This window comes from Seriola aureovittata, chromosome 22 (assembly GCF_021018895.1).
Source record: "Seriola aureovittata isolate HTS-2021-v1 ecotype China chromosome 22, ASM2101889v1, whole genome shotgun sequence".
Taxonomy (NCBI): Eukaryota; Metazoa; Chordata; class Actinopteri; order Carangiformes; family Carangidae; genus Seriola; species Seriola aureovittata.
The window spans coordinates 8,087,088-8,108,374 of NC_079385.1; the positions used below are offsets into that span (position 1 = coordinate 8,087,088).

General features: G+C 39.8%; 1 protein-coding gene across 4 annotated transcripts in view; it reads left to right on the forward strand.

The window, feature by feature from the left end:
• tafa5a (TAFA chemokine like family member 5a) overlaps positions 1-21,287 on the forward strand; it is a 140,220-nt gene that overhangs the window by 64,961 nt on the left and 53,972 nt on the right. For all 4 annotated transcript variants that reach the window (XR_008826401.1, XR_008826402.1, XM_056367056.1 and 1 more), the window contains exon 2: positions 19,472-19,621. Coding sequence is in view for 2 of the 4 variants with exons in the window: in XM_056367056.1 (XP_056223031.1) it covers positions 19,472-19,621 (150 nt within the window). In the remaining 2 variants the exon portion in view is untranslated. The remainder of the gene's footprint in view (positions 1-19,471; positions 19,622-21,287) is intronic.

Below are 21,287 nucleotides of genomic sequence, written 5' to 3' on the forward strand. Positions count from 1 at the left end.
TCACTAGAGACAGTTACATCCTGGATATTGATAAATGAGCGCCTTTTAGCAAACCTGATGATTCAAGCTTAGCTGAACAAAATGGCTGGGCTTATAAGACTGGAAGACTGGGGTAACTACTAAGTAACCCAATTATATATGCTTTGCAAAAAAAAAAAAAAAAAAAGTCCTTGGGGGAATTCCTCTATTAATGGCCTCTTCCCTACTGATATTTAATATGCTGTGAGCTTTCTATTTCGTGCACTTTCATTTTACTTCAGCCTCTAACATAGAAAATATTCTAAACTACACGCTCATTTTCCATGTTTATGATTCACTGGGTATAATTACATAACTGACAATGTAAGAAATACATTGTAACTACCATAACTTACTATACGCTTTTACACAAGGGGATAAACCCACAAGCTTGAGAGTGTGCGTCACAGGTAGCAGTTTCGCCCCCCCCCACCTACCTGCAGTCTTCGTGTAGGATTGCAGGCTATTGATTACATAGTAAGCACTGTACTGCGGTGTTGTTTGGTAACATGTGATGCATTAAAGCTCTACTCTGATCAGTCAGTTTTCCAAGTCTCTGTTCGACCATCACAATAACCCAGAGGCCTTCTTCCTTTACTTGGATGTCTAACCTTCACTGTGTAGAATACTGCATGTTTGTTTGACACCAAGATTGTTTTATCTGTGGAAGGGGGAAAGTTTCTCTGTGCCCACCTTAAATCTGAGTTTAAGACTTGTATGTATGAGCAGGATTTTGTGACATCACAGAGTTTAGAGGCCAGTGAGGCTAAGTCAGTATGCAGCTAAGAGAAATATGATGTGAAAGAGTAGAAACCTCCAGTGCACATACACTGAGAATGGACTTTTCAGTAAGGCAGGAGACGTCGTGTTTCCGGCAGTTAAACTTGTGAAATGAACAATATTTGCATACTCATAGATATTTTATAGATGTAGAAGGAGGATATATAATTTTAAGAATTTTTAACTTGGTAATTGAATTTTTTTTTTGTGGAAATAAAAGAACGCAAATTATCATTCAAAGTATAAAGACATATCTGGAGGGGATCTTTAAACCCTTACTTTCTGTATGGAAGCAGTATTATATATTATTTATGCTATTATATAAAAAATATATCAACATCTGTAAAGTGCAATGGAAATTTATATGGTTTGAATTATGTCCTCTGCTTCTCCTGGGGGTGTAATGGAAGTGTGTGAAAGTGATATTAAACAATTTATTGTTCTTGAGAAGTTACAAATGCAGTAATTGTTTTTATGTTTTAAGCAAAAACTTGTTCAGCTCCATTAACATGCATTTTACTTTAAATTTTGAGCTTTCCATTACAGTATATTCCATTATTTTTATGCCAAATGGAAAACACACTAATAAGCACATGCTGGGCAACAGTGCTTCTGGTTATGGATTAATATGCTGTACCTAGTTTGGCTGCATCAGTCTTGTTTGTATTCATGTTAGGTTTGTGTGAGCAGGCACGAGATCAGCAAATAGTAGCTGTTGCCAGGATGAAACTTGACCTCTCTGTAAAAGATTGTTTGACAGTCACCCTCACCAGTGAGTCTGCATGCTCTAATTTTTGTTATTGCACCAGCAGAAATGCAGCTCCTCTCCCCCGAAATTGAGATATGGAAGTGTTGTGTGACTATGACAAAATGACAGTGCCTGACAGCATGTCCCTGCGTCTGACAGCCTAATGTCCCATGCATCCCATTGCCCCCCAGCCGGCATCACACGGACACCAAATTATTCATCTGTGGAACATTTGAAATGAAGACAAAAAGCAGAGGAACAAATTTCCTTCCTCCTCTCTTTTACATCTTTCCATCAGATGGCATTCCTGAGCATGGGTATTTCTGTTTCCAACGAGCCAAAATCTGTCGCAGTCAGTGACATGCAGCTCTGAGGGAGCGTAACGTGCAAGAGTGTGTATGTGTGTCTACATAAATGAAAGCCACCGTTAACAATGGTCCGACATGAGATGAGCTGTGTGCTTCATGCTCTGCGTAGTTGTCTCATTGTCAGTCAGTCAGCTGTCAGCAGCATTATTGCGATGATTAGGAAAAGGCCTTTTGTTCACACCAGAGAATCATCTCTTTTCAGCTCATTTGGTAGAGGAGAGGAGAGGAGCAAAGACTGATAAATCCTACTGAATAACTTAGGTCATGGCACAGACCACTCAAGTTATTTTTACGGCTTTTCTGTCTCTCTTTTGTCTTTTTGTTCAATTTCTCCCTCATTTTCCTCTGCTACATTTTCCCCTCTACCTCTCCGTTCCCTCCTCTCTCTGTCCATCATCTCCCTTTCTCTCGTCCTTTTACTCCCAGACATAGTGACATCCACACACAGAAACATAAATTGCAAACTTTGAAGTCTCACTGAAGTGACAGCTTCATGCTTCCTCACTGTCTGCCTGGCTTTTATTGGCGCCCTAATGTTGTGCGATGGTAATTGGGTGAGCTGCTAATCAGGCACAGCATAGAGGGTTTTGTTTTTTCTTTTTTTTTTTTTACTATGTACTATGACTGTTCTCCAAGCATGAAACAGCTGAAGGCATATGGTAATTGACCGTGTGCTAAACCCCACCCCCCCTAGTTTCTGTTTCTATGCCTGTTAAGCTTTCTGTGCTCTTGCAGCGCACACACAGTTTATAGTGATAACAGTGGCAGATGTAAATTCAGAAACAATGGCTCATTGATTTCAGACAGAGGTGGACAAAAACAGGCTTCGCATTTCTGGCCAGCATCCGTCAGTTTTGGCGGCTGAAGTGACTGCTGTTGTTGGCATTGTTTTTGCTGTGGCTAGCTAGCTAGCTGATTAAGCTAAGATGAGTAGGTTGTTTGCACAGTCTCTGGCTTTCTTTTTTAATGTTTCCAGCTGAGTGGTTTCAAAAGGAGAATCTTGTTAAAGGGCTCTTACACTTGATGGCTACATACATGAGACTGTGCTAAAAGATTGAGGCGAAAGCTACAGGCCAGAAGTCAACATCTTCACCTTGCCATATTGTTATTGTACTGCAGTGTCAAGCTAGTTCATACTGGCTTTATAAGTATTTTTCCAAATAGTATGTTTCACTTTCGAGAGAAGTGTTTTGAATGGGAACTAACGGGTGAGTTTGGCAAACATAGCTAATGCCTCATCCCCAAATACAATAAAGAGCAGGACAGAGCTGCTAACATTAGCCTAAAGTCTGACGGGCTTTCACAAAAAAAGCGGATGTGCGAGTCATGAATGAGCCATTTCAAACCTCTAAATGCTTAAACTAATGTTTAATGATGTGCCTCTTGGATGTAACGCTAGGTTAGCCACGCATGCTAATGAAGGCAGATTATGTAAGAGCAGATAAACACACTGTTTAATCTGCTCCTTTTACTTTGGTCTTGTGCTTATGGTTTTGGTAAGGCTACAAAAAAGGCACCACCCTCCAAACTATTTAAATGCAGTATCACTTTTACAACAGACCCAGGTTTGACATAATGTGTTTCATACGTAGGCTACAGACTGGTTACACAGTATATACAAAGCATTTAGAATTAGCAATCAGCTTCGCCCTCAGTTACATATCGATACAGGCCCAGTCCTGGAACGGTTCACCTGAGAAGCAGCCAAAAGCCGAGACCTATCAGCGAGAGTGGCGGTTCTGATGGGTTGTGTCTCTCTGTTTTCATCTCCTGTATCCTTAGTTGTGCTTACAGCCTCTTTTCTCCCCCGGGACACAAAGATATTAACTTTCAGCGTGGGGTGGCTGCCAACTTCCTACAACTAACGGCGCATTGTGTCCATCATGGGGACTGCTTTGGACTGGCATCTCATAGATTCTGGCAGCATTAGCCAAAGCAAGGAGTTGCTCCATCAGTGCTTTTTGGAGGTCAGTCACTTAATAGACCATTTTAAATGTGTTACACTGAACCTGTAGAATTTCCAGTTTTTTTTTTTTTTGTTGTTGTTGTTTTAACGGGGGCACTGTGTGATTGCGCTTCACTGAAGACCTCTAATACCCCTCTCTCTGAGACTGCAGTTAGAGAGTGCTAAATTAAAGAGCTCTCTGCTTCCACATTGCCTGCTGGAGCTGTTTTTTTTGTGGGCAAGTACCAGGTGCCTCTTCATATATTGACTCTCTGCTTTTAAATAATTAAACGCTTAAGAACCGCTATCCTGTCCCTCTGCTTGCTTGGGTCACCATCTTCAGCAAACTGGATTTTTTACAAACAACCTCTTGTCAAGACCTGTTGAACTAATTTTTCTTTAGCTTGGCAATACCCTAATCCAAAACCTTAGAAATATGTCCGTTGTATACTTAAAGAGCCTTGTGTAAGTCTTTTCAGGAAACCTGAAAAAATCTATGTTGTTCCATTTTGGAGATCCACTTTGTTCACTGTCATCTCAAGCACAGATATACAAACAGACCTGAATAAGACTCCAGTACTTTTTTTTTGTTTTTATAAAGTTACTGCAATGAATTGGGATCAAAAGTTAATGGGATTTGCCAACTTCTACACACAAAACAGCAAAAATAAAGTGTTAGCAACAGATCAGGAGAAATTAAATGATGGTGGTGGGATGGTGGGGGCTGCAGATTCAGAGAAGATACTATTTTATTTTCTCTACTTCCTCCAAAATACAAGGACACACAAAAACACACACACACACACACACACACACACACACACACAAAAGGCTTCTTGCAGCAGCTGTCTACTGTCAATTTTAATTCCTTTCTAGGATCTTCATTTTGAAAAGTACAAAAGCTGTACAACAGCAGTATTTCCAGTATTTAGGAAGAAAACTGATTTCACTCTTCTTTATATTGCCCTCAAAAAAGTATAAAGCAGAACCTGCCTGTGGGGCGACTCGTGCACCACAGACGCTTGTGTTCCAGTAAGAGGTGTTCATTTTAAAGGTGTACAAAATGATCAGATTTCAGGAGCGCAAATACAGCAATAGGATGATCACAAAATGCTATAAAATAGTGCTTTATTGCTAAAGATAACTGTAACTACAACCCAACCCCAAAACCCACCACTGATCTTATTATATGCAGTCTGCTATACTCCCCTTTGGCTAATAAAATAAAATGGATCATCCACTGAAATTGGCATTGACATGCACTAAAGCTACATAATATCTTGAAGGAAACCCCCATCATTGCAGTAAGGACACCTGCCTGTGTAGTCCCTGTTTAAGTGTAGCAAGTTAGGCACACTGTTTTTTTTCTTGTATATACTCAGGTTTATTTATGGAGACAGACAAAAGACAGAGGACAAACAGACTTAAAGCACCAAAATGAGGATGAATAAGAGAGAGACACAGCGATGGGGACACACACTAACAGAAAGACAGACAGATCAGCAGACAGATAGGACCGGGAGAGGCTGGCAGACGGAGCAATGTGTATGTGTGTGTGTCTTTATGCCCCAGCTGAGCCTCAGCAGAGCCGCAGCACAGAGGCCAAGTTAAATGGGAAGGGGAGATTAAAGGCAGTGCCGGGGCCTGCAGCCTCTGTATTCAATCACCGCTCTCCCCCACACCTCAGCCTGCATGCTGATCAAGCTGCAGTGAAAGGAGCTGTGCACCCTGCCACTCCCATACACACGTGCTAAGACTATACACTTATCAGATTTTTTTTCCCGTAGGATTATCAAAAAGCATCAGAGTGATGAAGACTCTGCAAAATCATGTTGGAATTGCCGCAGCTCACCATTTAACACCAACAGCCACACTGAAAATAAAAAAAAGCAGCATTTACTTACATACTTTTATTGATTTTATATACAATTTAGTGATTTTGAAATCCATTGGAGAAAAACATGGGTGTTTAAAATCTCCTTAATACTCCATCAACCTTTTGACAGCTTCAGATGATCAGGATTATCGAGCCCTTCACAGTAGGTCGGTGGGTAGGTAAAGGTGGGAGACAGAGAGGGGGTGACATCTGCTCTGGTGTATGAGTGCGTATGTGACCAGCCTGGTTAATGTCACAGTTACTTATCAAACTACACCTTCAGTCAGATTTATGCATCTCTGTGGAGGTGGAGGTGTCCTTGTGCTGCAAATATAGATGGTTGTTGCGTAGGAGTCTAAACGTTAGTTCAGCGTTCACCTATTGAATGTTGCAACATTTCTGCAACACTAGGTGGATGATTCATGTAGGATTGAAGGTTTCCCTTGATTTTCAAATCATTACTTTCTGTAATATGGAGTATACTATTTATCTGTTTTTGTGGGATTTCTCTGCATATATGAGGTTCGATTTTGAAAACACGACTGCGGTTAATTAATCAAAAATAATTTTTAAATTAGTTTTCTGAATTATTCTTTCATATTAGTTTGATTATGTGGTAATAGAGTAAAAGTACACTCTTTGAGATGGAAAAAAAACATTGTTTGACCCTCTGTTTTTTATTATATCCTCAGTTTTGCATATGTGGGAGAATCTGACTGTCTTTGTCGTGCTGATTTAAGGTTTTTGCTGCAGTAACAGCTGGGAATATCTATCGCGTGCTTCTATGTTCAGCATTTTATTTTGGTGACAAGAGGAACTGGAGCATTGTTCATGGATAGTTTAGAGTAACTTTAGGGCAGACGTCTGCACTTGTTGCACTGCATACTTCACTTGTTGAATGCTGTTCTGCAATCGAGCCTACTACATGGTTTACGTTTCCATTGTTTGCCCTTTAGTCCATTCACTTAATGGAAACATATTTTGCCACACAGCCAAACTGTAAACTCCCATTTTAACATGGAATGTAATTGAAAGAAATGACTATGGGCTACAACTATTCTATTAGTTCATTTATGGCACTATGGCATTTATGGTTGTATTGTTAATTAGGTGCACAGAAGGTATCATTGTTTTAGCACATACAATATTCCTCAGTATATGAACACACAGGCTCTCACAAGCAAACATATGTTAAAAATCCTGGGGTACTGAATGTATTTTTCCTGGGAAACATGAACAGATTAATCTCAATTTGGGGTCTCATACCCTGGTGTCATATAGTGTCAGGCCATGTCATGCATTCATTACATACCTGAGATAATCATGTTTGTATTCCTTTCACATATTGATTGAGGGTGATGATCGCTGAGAGGTAGAGTGTTTGCAAGATCATTACCAAACCTTTCCTCAAGTTGTTCTATTTTTTCTTCACCACCTACAGTGTCTGCCGACATGAGAAACATATAAGAGCAAATAAAAAGTAGCTCAAGTTGACCAGTCACGCTTCTTGCGGTTTCCATATTGTACTAGTAGCCCCGAGCATTTTTGAAGAGTTGCACAGCTCTGACTGTGCCTCCGGCAGGGCTACAGAGCTTCTGTGACACCCTGATGCAGAAACATAAATCCATTACTCTTTCTATGTTGGTGACCGCGACTTTGACTTAGGAGGTTAGTGGTGTTTCCTCCTGGCCATCTCTGCAGCTCCACATTTTTCTGCACGTCATGTTTGGAAAACATGTCAGTCGTCCTCACAAAATCCAAAATATCCCCACAACAATGATCTTCTTGAGGTAGGGATAAAGACTTTGTGAATGTCCCGCCCCCTGCTGAGTGCCTGTGTGTCTGCTAGTAGAAGTGGAAGACGGAGAAAAAGCAAAAATAAAGCTTGAATACAAAGAAAGTAAGTTTTAAAAGTAAAACACAACTGCAGTTAAGCTTGCTATCTCCTGCATCTACATGCAAGAATCCATGCATACAGTACACACAATTGTGTTCACACACAACCACACGCACACACACTTTCGGATGCTTTATTATAGATTTGCACACATTGGAGCCCACTCAGGCCTGATCAGGAGCCTAACTGTCTGACATACCTTGCGTCTGTCCCCCCCAAGGGTGCTGGAATAGAGGAATGATTGGACTTTCACATGTTCACCCAGGGGTCTTTAGTTTGTGAAATCATAGCAACATTTAAGGGACTTTACCTTATCATCATTGCCCTGCAGTGATGTATTCTCTGGGGGTGGAAAATGTGCTTAATTGCAGTAGTGAAGTGGCACTGTTGTGTGAGTGTGTATATGCACATAAGCTTTCCTGTGTTACCAAGGGTTACCGGGGTCATTTGTTTTCCCTTTTCTCCAACCGTTTTAATTGATGATCAGTCATTGTTTCATGCCAGCACCCTGTTATTAAGCAGAGTTCATTATTCTAAAACACTAACGCTGGGGAAAAGAGGGCATCTCATGGGAAAACACCATTCTTTTCGTGCTTTACACAAGGTCACAGCAGGAAAAAGGAGGCCCTTGCTTCATTATGAAAACCCTATTGAGCTACACAGGAACTGAGTTGAATTTATTTAAATACGTGTCAATGCAACAAAAAAAAAAAACAAGCATTAGGTTAATAAGAATGTGTCTCAAAGCCTCTGTATTCTGAATGCAGCTTCACAGACGTATTAGCATGCTAGGGCCTCAGTAAGATAGTGAGGTCTACCATCTAAGGCCGCTGTTATCAATTAATGTATTGATTATTTTTGCTATTAATCAATTGAATATTTAGTCTGTGAAATGTCAGAAAATGTTTATTGATGAGTTGATGTCCATGGTAATGACATCAAATTACTGTGTGGTCCAAACAACAGTCAAAAACCAAAGAATTTAGGATTTTGAATGATTATAAAACAGAGATACAGCAAATCCTCACCAGGGCTGGAACTACATTTTTTTTTTTTATTATTAATTAGACTAGTGATAATATTCTTGATTAATAAATATATTGTACTTACTATCAATTTTCTATTACATTTTTGGCATTTGGCATCAGAATTTTCTGCCAGTCAATTAATCAATTGACCAATCATTGCTGTTATCCTCACATTTAAGAACCTTTGACCAACAAACTGGTATTTTTGCTTGATAAAGTGTTTAATATAATTTAATTAAGCTATTCAGTAATAATCAAAAATCTTGTTGATAATTTCTTTTGTCAATCAACTGATCATTTTGGGGCCACAATGTATTAATTACTCGTTCATCCAGCCACTTCCATTTTATAATGACAGAAAGTAGTTTTCCCACGAGTCTACATTCATGCTAGCTCTGTACTAAATGCTAATGTGGCAGGTTTTGTGTTTACCATGTTCACCATCTTTTGTTAGCATGCTAATATTTTCCAATCAGCATTAAACGCAAGGCATAGCTGTAATAAAGAAGTCATGTACCAACTTGTGTACTTATTGTCTTGTGGTTTGAAATTGAACTTGTGAGAACATGCTGGGAGCAGATATTTTTTTAATGAAGGAAGTAGGTGGCAGCTTTCATAAGTTTAGTTGTAGCTGTGGTTGCATGGCAACATTCATTTAGCTAATGGTTGTGAGTATGTGTGTGTGTGTGTGTGCATGTATGAGACAGAGGGAGAGAAGCTGAGCTGTCTTGTGGTTATATTTGGCATTTAAATGCTACATTTTTGCTTATATTCTCCCATAAATGCGTGTGTTTATGTTTTAGTGTGTGTCAGTGCTTCTGTGTGCTTGCTGCTTGCCCAAGCATTTTAGTGGGGGAAAAAAAGGGGCAGAAAAAAAAAATCAAATCACTTTTCAAAGTGGCTCCACAAAGCAAGCGAAGCGCTCAGACAAGCTTGCTTCACCCAAAATAGATCAGCCAGACCACAGTTCTCTTGCTCTCCCTCGTCATGATGAGAGAGTGCTCCCAATGAGAATTGTCTCCAGAACTTTCTGACTCATGGAAGTATAGGCAGGGTATTAATAATTTCAAGCCTAGCTTCATGATGAGTTTTTGGTCACTCTATCAGTGTTAGGGCAGAAAATGAATGTCTGCCATAAGTCAAGGCAGTTTTAGGAGAGTTTCGTTCTTTCTAACAGCAATCTACTGCTTCTTAAAAAATGGTGGAACATTAGCTGTAGGTTTTTTTTTTCATTTAATCATATTTTTTCCAGTCTAGATATTGGCTTTGTTTAAATTTAAGCACCAATGCGATTCAAAGAGTAAAGATATTTTTGCAGCCTCCCAGAAGCAGGAAGTCATTTAATGTTTTAAAGGAATAATTTGACACTTTGGAAGTATGCAAATTCTATAAATGAGAAGATTGATACCACTATCTCACTAGAAGCTGGAAGCCAGCAGCTGGATAGCTTAGCATAAAGACTGGAAACAGAGGGAACAACTACTCTGGCTCTGTTTGAAAGTAACAAAAGCGACTTTCCACCACCTCTTAGTCTCACTAATTAATATATTGTCATTTTTTGTCTTTTTTTCTCACAGACTGAGGCTAGCTGTTGTCTGCTAGCTAAGTTAAGCTAAGAACCTGCTAGCTCTGCACTGATGCGAGAGTGGTGTCAATCTTCTCATCTAAAAAAAAAAAACAAAGGAGGAGGGAAAGCATTGGACTCACCCTTCAAAGATAGAAATGGATGTTGCAGGAAATATTTGACCCTCCTGCTCCTCCATATAATTCATTCAACTGCTGTAATCACTGGTAATCGTTCATCAGAGTTTCTTCAGATCATACCTGTTCATTCGACTACATTGCTCTGAACGGGAACATTATTTTTCACACTTTTGAAAATTAGTTTTCCCATGATTGTCAAAGTCCAGACTCCAAATAAAATGAAGTCAAAGTAAATAGCTGGGTTCATTGTTTTTGTACCTGACTCTCAAGTGCAGGTTGTAGTGGAGATTTCATTTAGGCCATACACCATCAGACTGCTCTTTTCCCTAAAGCAGTCATTTTGTCTGCTCCGCTCTCCATCCCGTTACACCACATGCTGTTCAGTTGGCTCTTCCAGCCTCTGATTAGGCTTGTTAAAAGGATTCATTTAAAAACTAGCCCACCAGGCCTCAGGGTAGAGGGATGACATCAAGGTTCTACTAATGCAGCGTTTGGATCCAAAATGGGATTTCAGACTTGCAGTCTTGGCGCCGGACTCTTCTCTCTCATTTCGAACAGCTGTAGCATGCTGGAGTGATATAGCATTTTAGTCTGGCAATGCCTAACTTGTAGGTTTTACACACACACACACACACACACACACACACACACACACTCTGTCCTCTCCAGCAGAACAGATGTGATGCTAGTTTCCAGCTACATCAAGCTGCCATGTAGTGTTTCTGGGTTAAGTGGAGAATATGTGGTAAAGAAATGTTTTTGTTAGCAAGGCTTTGTCCATTACACGCATCGTTTTGATGTTTAGAAAAGAGCATGTCTGTGTGTTGGCATCCTTGTAATTCATATTGCCTCAAAGCCAAACACACACACAAGTCACTCAGCTCCTCTGAGACACCATGACAACAATGTTTGCCTAATACACAAATCAATATGTTATTTTTCAGCGCTTAAGGTTCCTCACCTTACACAGCATATTTTTAGCCCTGCTAGCAAGATCGCAGCGCTCTAAGGATGCCGAAGTCAGTCGCTTGTATGGCTCAAACCACAGTGGTCCGTCTGAGTGCAAGGAGCAAAATGACTCCTACAGGCTGGTTTGTCCACCACCAGCTCCCTGTGAAATCCTTTTAGAAATGAACATAATAGAGTCATAAAAACATAACATAAGCAATAAAAAGCCCACCTCCATCCGTACACTCTCATCGATACGATACGAACTGATGCACCCTGGTACGGGCAGTATCCAAATGTTACTCGTCGACCCTCGCTCCACTGACCTACAGTATCACCCACGATTTGCCACATCACAACCTCTCAGAGTTGTTGTTGCCAGACTGGGTGAGGTTTTCCCACACCTGCTTGTCCTTTAATTGGGCTGGTGTGTATTTATTTTGACAGGTTGTCATGATTTGGGATACTGTTTGTACCATTAGGGTGATTTTCATCTACAGAAAGTTAGGCTATGTTCTAGAGTTTTGCAAATCCTACTTTAAAACCGTCAGCGCCCCATTGTTGCAATTTGTGTCAAAAGTTGGAGCCATTACATCTGAATATACAGACATGATGTACATATTTTAGATTCAGTGTGACTTACACTTCCTGAAGACATCATTGTCTTCACTCCTTGTGCTCCACAGCTTGTCTGAGGATCATCACGTGTCTAAGTTTTCTTCAGTATGTGTAAACAAATACAGGTTAAAAAAAAAAAGGGGGGGGGGGGCTTAAATTGTAGCTCGCAACTGACTGAATCCATGGCAACTTGCAAAAATTTATATCTGTTCATAGAAGTGAAGGTTAATGTAACATTATCCAAAAGTCTGGACACATTTTTCCATAATGGGAAACTCACATAGGAAAATTGAAAATGTTTATGATGATCGATTCTGGCTCTGACTAGGCTACTTTTTTTTTGTCAAATCTGGTAGCACTGCTCAGTATCATCATTCAGTCAAATCAAACACAAACATCTTACATACACACTCCTTTCAGTGGTACCAGGATCTTAGATGTTTCAGATGGTCAAACATCCAAAAATCATTTCAGGAATCATATAAGAAATAACATCAGATCTTGTCTGATAATCTTCAGATTCAAAGTTTTGTTTTTTTTCCCAGTATCAAAGTAATCCAGGTGACTGTCGTCTATTTGGCCCTGACAACAAACTGTAGTCATCTAAGCAACATAATGCAGAATGTAAACAAATTGACAAAGAAACACGGTGTGCAGATAGATAGATGAAGAAGTTCGATACTCCAAGATTCATGTGCAGTGAAGGATAAAGCCTGACTGATGTACCACTGGTGTTATTTTACCTCATCGTCAGATAGATATTGAGTGATGATGAGCTGAAGTCAGGGACCGCCTGAAAAAACGCCTGCAAAATGGCCAGGAGCTTCTCAGATTTTATAGTCTCTTTACTTTAATCTGGAAATGATTTATCTATTAATTATTTATTATGCAAATTATGTTTTATTCATTTTATGTTATGAATCTTATTATGTGTGAGGAAATGTCAGGAGAAAACAACTTAATGAAGCAGTTTAGATGATTGCTAATAACTTCAGATGTAAGCCACATCCAGTTCTGACATCAATCTGATTACAGATATTAATTGTGATATGAGCAGATTCAGATAAAGATGGTAGTTTTGTGTTCCACCCCTTTTTATTATATAATGTAATGGTGTTGTGATTACATAGCCAGTATCAACTGAAAGCGAGTACATTGCTTTCACTCAGAGTAAAATACATTTAATTTATTGCTCAGGACCTGTGAGATGTGGTGTTGATTTACCATTAGCAAACATTTCTTCGCTATTTCTTTGGATGGGAGCCCTCAGCTTTCATATGCATACTGCCACAAGAATGAGGACTAATTATAAACTCATACTGTTGGACTGCACTTGAGTGTCTTTGGTAAATTTCATGACAGACTGCATTTTTGTGTCAGATTCAGAAGGACACTCAGAAATGCTTTTGGAAAAAAGCTGTTTCTTGTGCAGCGCAGTATGGAATCCCAGCGTGTTTCCAGCCCTCTGCAGATTTTCAAAGGACAAAAAAGAACTATACCTACCCCTCCTACCAAGCCTAAACCACACATTTTATAAATATCTAAGCATTTGATTCAGCGGATTGAGACTGAAAGAAGCAGCTCTTAGTTGTATTTGGATCTCTTGAGCAGCAAAAACACATTCATATTTGAATAATTTTCAAATATGAATGTAAAAGAGCCTCTTGGTAAAAAAAAGAGAATAAAGAAAACACAGACAGACATGTGGGCAAAAGATATAATGAGAAGAGGGGGAAAAAATAAAATACCATGTTTCCCCGCGTTGTAGCTCTGCTGGACATTTGTCAAACGGCTGTGTATGGCAGAGCAGTTGTAATGTGCCGAGGAGCGGGAGGAGAAATAATAAAGCAAAGGAGCATGTCAATAACATTACGTTGTATTAAGCCATACGCTCTGCCATATGAATCCATCTTCTGCCACAGTCAGAGCTTTCATTTCACTCTAGGGTGGCCACACATACATTTTAATCAGCCATTTGGCTGGCCAAGCTGACAACTGCTCAGCAACAGAAGCTGATAAGGGTGGTGATAAATCATAGCACTACTGGTACCAGCTTTGGGTTCCTTTCTGAGAACACTCGCCAGTTTTAGATTTTTCCCACTATTCAACGAGGCTATTCCAGGAAACAGGATTATTGTTTCCTTTCTTCGCAGTCCAATTTTTTTTCACAGGATGACTGTGTTGAGACTGGACTGCATCTTGCATCTTTGCTTGTGTAAAAGTTGTTAATGAAAGATGCTATGCGAAAGTACTGAAGTTTTCTGGACCAAATGTGTAGTCATGCTTTTTGGAAACCGCCTTGCTTGAGCTGTGAATCCTGTAATATTTTCTAACCTTTTTCTGCAGATCCCTCCAGGCCAGTAGAAAGAGGAATACTTTCTCGTATTGGGGAGGTTTTGTTTCAGTTCTTGATATTTTTTTTTTCCTCTTAGTTTTTCTGTGTTTAAGAATGGCAATGTATGTGGTAATCCTGGCACTGCGCTCTGGCGGCTGAGCCACAGGGATGCTTGGAGCAGTTTGTTTTAGAAAAGAAGGAATGAAGTTGACTGCTGCTTTATTGGAGGACTGAGACCAGCTCGTCCTCAAGTTCTCTCACACATTATTTGGAAAGATTGCAAACACCTAGAACGCTTGCAGCTGAAAACAACTAAAACGCAAATTCTCTTTTGCAATTCTCCGTGGCCTCTATCAACTCGTATACTTGAAGTTCACACAACAAATATTTGATACACACAAAAGTCTTGTGCAGGGAACTTGAATAACAAGTCAAAGACTAAACAGATTTATTACTCTGGGTCATAGCTTTTAGCCCAGAGTGGTGTGGCTCAAGGATTAGCAATGTCAGTTCAAAAAATTACAGGACGGATCACATTCATGGTCCCCAGGGGATGAGTCTTAATTACTTCGATGATCAGCTGACTTTTCCTCTAACCTTTCCTCAACCATGACAACCTTATACAATGACACTTTTTTCTTTTAGTGAAATTTCTTGACAACTGTTGGATGGAGTACAGTGAAATTTGGTATGATAGATAGATAGATAGATAGATAGATAGATAGATAGATAGATAGATAGATAGATATTTTATTTATCCCCTAGGGGAAATTCATGAAACATGGACATTTATGGCCCCCAGAAGACGTCTATGATCCCCTGATTTTTCATCTAGTACCACCAGCAGGTCAAAGTTTTCACTTATCTGGTGAAATATGCTAACATCTATTGGATGATTTGGCACCAAACCTTTGTGCCAACAGTCCTGGTAACCTGAGGGTCCATCTTGATGACTTTGGGGATTCTATGACTTTTCATCTGGTTCCACCATCAGGTTGATATTTGTGGTCTTCAGTGAAGCTATTGCGTCATTGCCATAAAAATTTGGTATTGAAATTCATGTTCCTCTTGGGATGATTTTTACTAACTTCCACAATCGCTTCACCTTTCATCCACCACTATCATTAGGTCACAACTACATTGTGCAGTATATTGATTTATGACCAAATTCTTGCAAAAACAAAGACATTTGCATCAGCTTTAGAGCTAATTGGCTAATATTAGTATGCCAACACTAAAATTAAGACGGTGTAAACATCAGCATTTCAGCATTGTCATTATGAGCATGCTAGCATGCTTACGTTAGCATTTAGCTCAAAACATTGTGAAGCGCAAGCTTCACAGAGCTGTTAGCATAGCTATGCTTAGTCTTATTGAATAATCATGACTTGGACCAAACTTTATGAAGTATTCTTGCTCAAGAACAAACATCACTTCCTTGGGCTCAATGTTGGTAGGTTAAAACTGAAATTGGAATGATTTCAGCCTTGATACTGTAAGTATCATTAAATCAAGTAAATATGGTTAGCCATGTGTATAAACTCCAGTAATCAAAGCCATTTTGCAGATACGGTAATTAACAGCAGAGGCAGAATAAAGAATAAATTAGCCTATATGGTCCTCATTATCATGGATACCACCTGCTGAAACACTTAAATTTAACTTACATTTTTCATAATCCTATCTTTAATGTTAACCTATATACCCACTGCCAGCAAATAAGTGCTACTGAAATATTTTATGAAGCAGAACAAAACTGTTTTATTTTTATACTAGGTTTAAAATTAAAAGATTCTTTACGAACCCCATGAAGTTAGTGCAGCTGTATTAGAGAATATACATTGAAAGACAACAGCATGAAAATGATTCTATTTCCCAGCAGCTACAGCTGTGACAGTAAAAACAAGGCCGGCGTTTGATGAAATGTAGGCAATTAATGAGCTCCATCGACTCAAGAATGGCAACATCAAATCAGCCCAAGTCTTTGAGCTTGTTGACTTCACACGTGGTACGTCAGCGCCACAGCCATCCAAGCGATTACCTGAGACATCCAAACAGTCTTTTCAGCTTCTCACAATGGAAGCGCTCCAAAGAAGAGGGAACTGACAAAGAGAGGAAGCAGGAAGCAGGCACTCAGTAGAAGATCTGCAGAGATGGTGGGTGGGGTAGGATGCAGGAAGTAAACGCATACACACACACACACACACACACACACACACACACACACACACACACACACACACACACACACACTGGGGCTTACATGACAAGTCATTATCCGGCATCACCCAGAGAAGACAGAAGAGTTGCAAGAGGGAGGAGGAAGTTAAGTGAGGAGGCATGAAGGAGAAAAGAGCAAGCAATATAAAGGAAGAAAGGAAGGCAGAGGAAGAGGAGGAGAGCAGGAGAAGGGGGTGGAGGAGGTGGGGGTTTGGTCTTGATCTCTCAAGTGCAAGAGACATAACAGAATGGATTTCGTTGGCATGCATTTTGAGCAAAGGCATCCACTGCTGCAAATCTGTAATCACTCCTCCTATCGTCGTTGTAGACGTTGTATTTGAATAGATTAGAAATAAAATAGAAATTCTAATAGATACAAACCAGATACTACACACTCTCCAACACTGAGAACACATCTTTGGTTGAATTAACATGTGTCATGGTGTTTACTCGTAAATTCACAAACTATTTTTGCTTTCACGTACCTTGAAAAAAAGACTTCACAAAAAGCAGAAAATGTACAAGATGTGACAAAAAAAAGAAGAAGAGGAAGAAGAAGAAAAAAAAGAACAGTAAAGAAAACAGTGACAAGCTTGATAAGAAAAAACTGTATCTCACATTTTGTTTTGTTTATTTAGATAGTTTTAGAAGTGTTTTGTTTATGGATTGCGAAAATTTCCACACATCCTAACAGAAATTGTCAGGAAGTTGAAAACGAGGCTGATTTTCAGACAGCTTGGTGATGCGTGGTTCTCGCAGGACGGCTATTTTGCAGTTGGTTTTCTAATGATGTGCATGCATTTTTATGTAAGTTCAGTAAGTGTCCGAGTGCGTGTGTCTGGAAATAAGTCATTGTGTGGGAAAGTAATGGGGGTGGATTAGAAGCATCAATAAAAGAGAAATGTTATTGGTTGTTAAGAGTACAAGTTCTAGTTACTTGTTATTCCAACTGTAACAGCAGAATGAGATGACATTTCTCTCTGTACCCGCACGTACAAAGCTTTTAAAAGCTGGGAGTTTACATTATGGCTGCTAAGAAAGAGATTTTGTTGAATGGGAAGATTCATAATTGAGCTTGTTATGGAATATTTAAGTTGAATAGCTGCTTTTCGACGTCACAAATGTGACCATGAACTTCTGGCCCCAGGGGTGGCATCTTTTCTTCATTTTTTTATTTCCATAGAAACTGGAGCTGAAGTCTTATTGTTCATATTGTCATGTTATGTTTGTTAACACGCTACTGTATGGAAGTTATATGTTATTGTGGTGGTATTACATTGCAGCGTTTGTATGTTTTTCAATGCAGAAATGTAACAAAAAAAAAATGAATGACTAGCCTACAGCTTATATTAGATTCATTATGGTAAAGGAGGGTTTCTATACATATACAGACATGCCATTAAAATAGCTACATGCTGGCATTTTCTCCATCTATGGCCATGGCCACCACAGGTACCAGTGTGTGGATGAATCCTGATAGATCCCCATTACCCCAGGTGTGACCCCTCGCAGCTCAGTTCATTAAGCCAGCTACCCAAGTGTTCGGGACTCAAGTCCAGATTTAATCACACCTTCCATCCTCTTGCCAATCACAATTAGATCCTGATAAGCCTCTCCAGGATGGCACCCGAGGGCCTCCACACACAGACAAAGGTTAATTTGCAAGCAGCAAGGGCCCGGCTACAAGGCCAAAGGTCACCTGATTGAATACATGGAGGATGTGTGTGTGTAAGATGGTGGGGGGGTGGGGGGTGCCTTGGCAGCAATTACAAAGTTCATCAGTATTCATGCGTTTCATTTGTGGCTAATGGGTACATTACCTTCAAAGAGGTGGGCTGATAGGATGTGGCCCTTAATGGGAAATAGCTTGTGGGTAGTCTTTTGGTAGCTGAAATCTAAAAGTAATTTTTCCACCATTGTCTTTTAAAGTCCCTTCACACATGCAGTCACATCTGTGAGCTGCTCAGAACCGCAGCAGTATTCCTGCGTCGGCTCCTGAGCAGCTCCACTGGAGCTGTTCGGGGTTAAAGATCCTGGGTTTGTGAAACCACATGCCTCCTGACATAAAAATGACAGATTCAAAAATGGCTTCACTGTATATCCAACGTGGTTAAAGTTAGTTAAACAAAAACACTTAAAAAAAAAAAAAAAAGTCAAATTACACTGGGTTGTCTATGCCTTTCATGAGTTAAGCCGGGTCATTGAAGTCACACTGTGTAGCTTTTGAAAAACACATATCCCCTTTCACTTTTTTTGCTGGGTTTTGCTCTTATGTCTTCACTTTCTCTGGTGACTGTTGTAGCTAACTAGCTTGTTGCTAATGGTTGCAAAGTAGTTAACTAACTTTACTAAGTCGATAAAGCTAATAAATTTGGCGGGTCAATGTATGAGCCAACATTAACTTATTACAGATGGATCAGTGGATATGTCGCCTGATGGTAATATTGAATTGCAGAAGAGAAATGCCACACTTAATTTGAGATCATTTAGTGTCACTTGAGTTGATTGTGACACTGTAAGATGTCTTGCATCATATGTATGTTGGTCACAATTCATTAAAAGAAAAAAATTTCACAGGTCCATATCAAGATTGGTGTTTATTTTATATGATTATGTTTTAACAAATTAGTTGATATATTGTTACTAGATATTTAAACTTAGCCCCAATCAAAAATCAAATATCAGTCAGGCTATGAAATGAGATTAAATGTTCTTGTTAAGTATTTTTGTATGCAGAAAGTCTTGCTGTAGATAAATACATGCACTAATACAGTACATGCACTTGTGTCAGGCGCTGCTGTGAGGCCCACTCCTTAGAACTTGGTAATGTTAGTGCTGTGCCAACTGAGCTACAAAAGATTTTGAAAAAATAACAGCAACATGTTACAGAATACAAATTTCTCAGAAGAGACAGACGAGTTTATTTTGCCCTGTTTATGATTTCATCTCTCTGACCTCGCATCCTGTGGTGCAATGTCATTTCCAGGCCAGCTGGCAGCGGGAACATGTGAGATTGTGACGCTGGACAGGGACAGCAGCCAACCACGGCGGACCATCGCCAGGCAGACGGCCCGCTGCGCCTGTAAGAAGGGCCAGATCGCTGGAACTACAAGAGCCAGGCCCGCCTGTGTGGACGGTAAGAGGAGGAGGAGGAGGAGGAGGAGGAGGGGCAGGGGCAGGGGCAGGGAGATCCCAGCTTATATTTGAGCAAAAGCTTGCTTTTAATCAAACGTAAGCATGTTTTTTTCCTAAGGCATGTTCGACTTGCTTTGAATCATGTTGCTGTTGAAGCACGCAAGGCAAAATGAAGTGAATTCTGCCAAATCAAAATGCTGAATCACGTCATCAGTCTCAGGGCAGTTAGGGTTTGGCTGTTTTTAAGTAGGGGCTTAAGGTGGATAAACCTACAGTGTGGAGCAAAGTGGATCACGGGGCTGTCTTTGTGATGTTCGCAAAGCCTGCGCCAAACCAATTTACAGTTGAATCATTTTAAAAAAGTGGCTGCAGGGGGGGTTCTAAGTCCCCCACCAACAGATGGGCTTATATTTCATGGAGTAGACACTGTTTGTGGAACAGTGTCTGTTTCAGTGGAGTTAGACTGCTTTTGTGTTATCATTATCGCTGTTAGAGCTAAATCAATTAGTCGATTATTCAGTGAAGTGATTAACAGAAAATTAACTGCAAATTGATTGACAAGCAATTTAAGTCTTTTTTTCAGCAAAAAATAAAAAATCCCACATTTTCTGAAAAAGGGATTGAAAAAATATTTTAATCTATTTCTTTGAGTCATTGTAAGAAGCAAATATCAGCCCCTGCACACTGCCAGTAGTTAATTATGATAAATTTGAATAACTTTATTAAAATTTTGGTTAAGAAGGAAGTAAAATTATTATGGGAACATGAGTACATTTATTTTTGTTACTTGGATACATCATGTATTCCCCTATGCACCTGTCTAAATACAGTACATGTGTGCAAAGATCAGTTTCACTGTATAAAATGTAAATTTGTAAATATGTATTTCCAAAATGTCAGCTTTTCATAAAACAAAAACAGCGTTTCCAGCATTAATAGGCCTTTTTACTAATATGTTAATGGGGTTTTAAATGGTTTATGACTCTTAAGAGGTGGGTGATATTTTACAACCCATAAAGGAAAAATTGAGAGTTGCCAAATTTGAAGATACATGTTTTTTCACTGGGCAGTGGCTAATTATCTAAGAGAAAAGACAGACTTTTTGTGTACAGCGCAGAGGAAGAGGCTCATTAGTTGTTGCTATGACATCCTCACATACATCTGTGTAATGGGAAGAAGCTTGAACTTTTCTGAGACGTTCCTCTGGTCACCATCTTACCCTCATGACAGCTTTTAAGAATTTCTTATCTTTGTCTGACATCTTCATAGCGGGCCCGCAGCCTCTCAGGGTGCCTGTCACTGAGTCTCTCTCACATGATGTGGCCTCTAGCCCTGGGAGGGGAGGGGAGGGGAGGTTATGTGGGCAGGTGAAGGCAGAATAAACAGCTCTGTTTTGCTGGGAAAGACCCGCGGTGAACTGCACCTGAAGACGTGGATGTCTTGTTTTTCTCTGTGATACAACTGTGCCTTCACAGTTGTGTCTCTGATTGGAGGTGGTGCCCATCCTCAGTGCTCTGTTTGACTGGTTTTACCTGCTGATCATATGAGGTGAAGGCTTTGCACCGAGTGTGAGTGGACGGAGGGTTGCGCCAGTTTGTGTGGCAGATGGAGCTGAACATTACAGATTTGACCTTTTATCCACTTTCTTTTTTTCTTTTTTTTTTTCC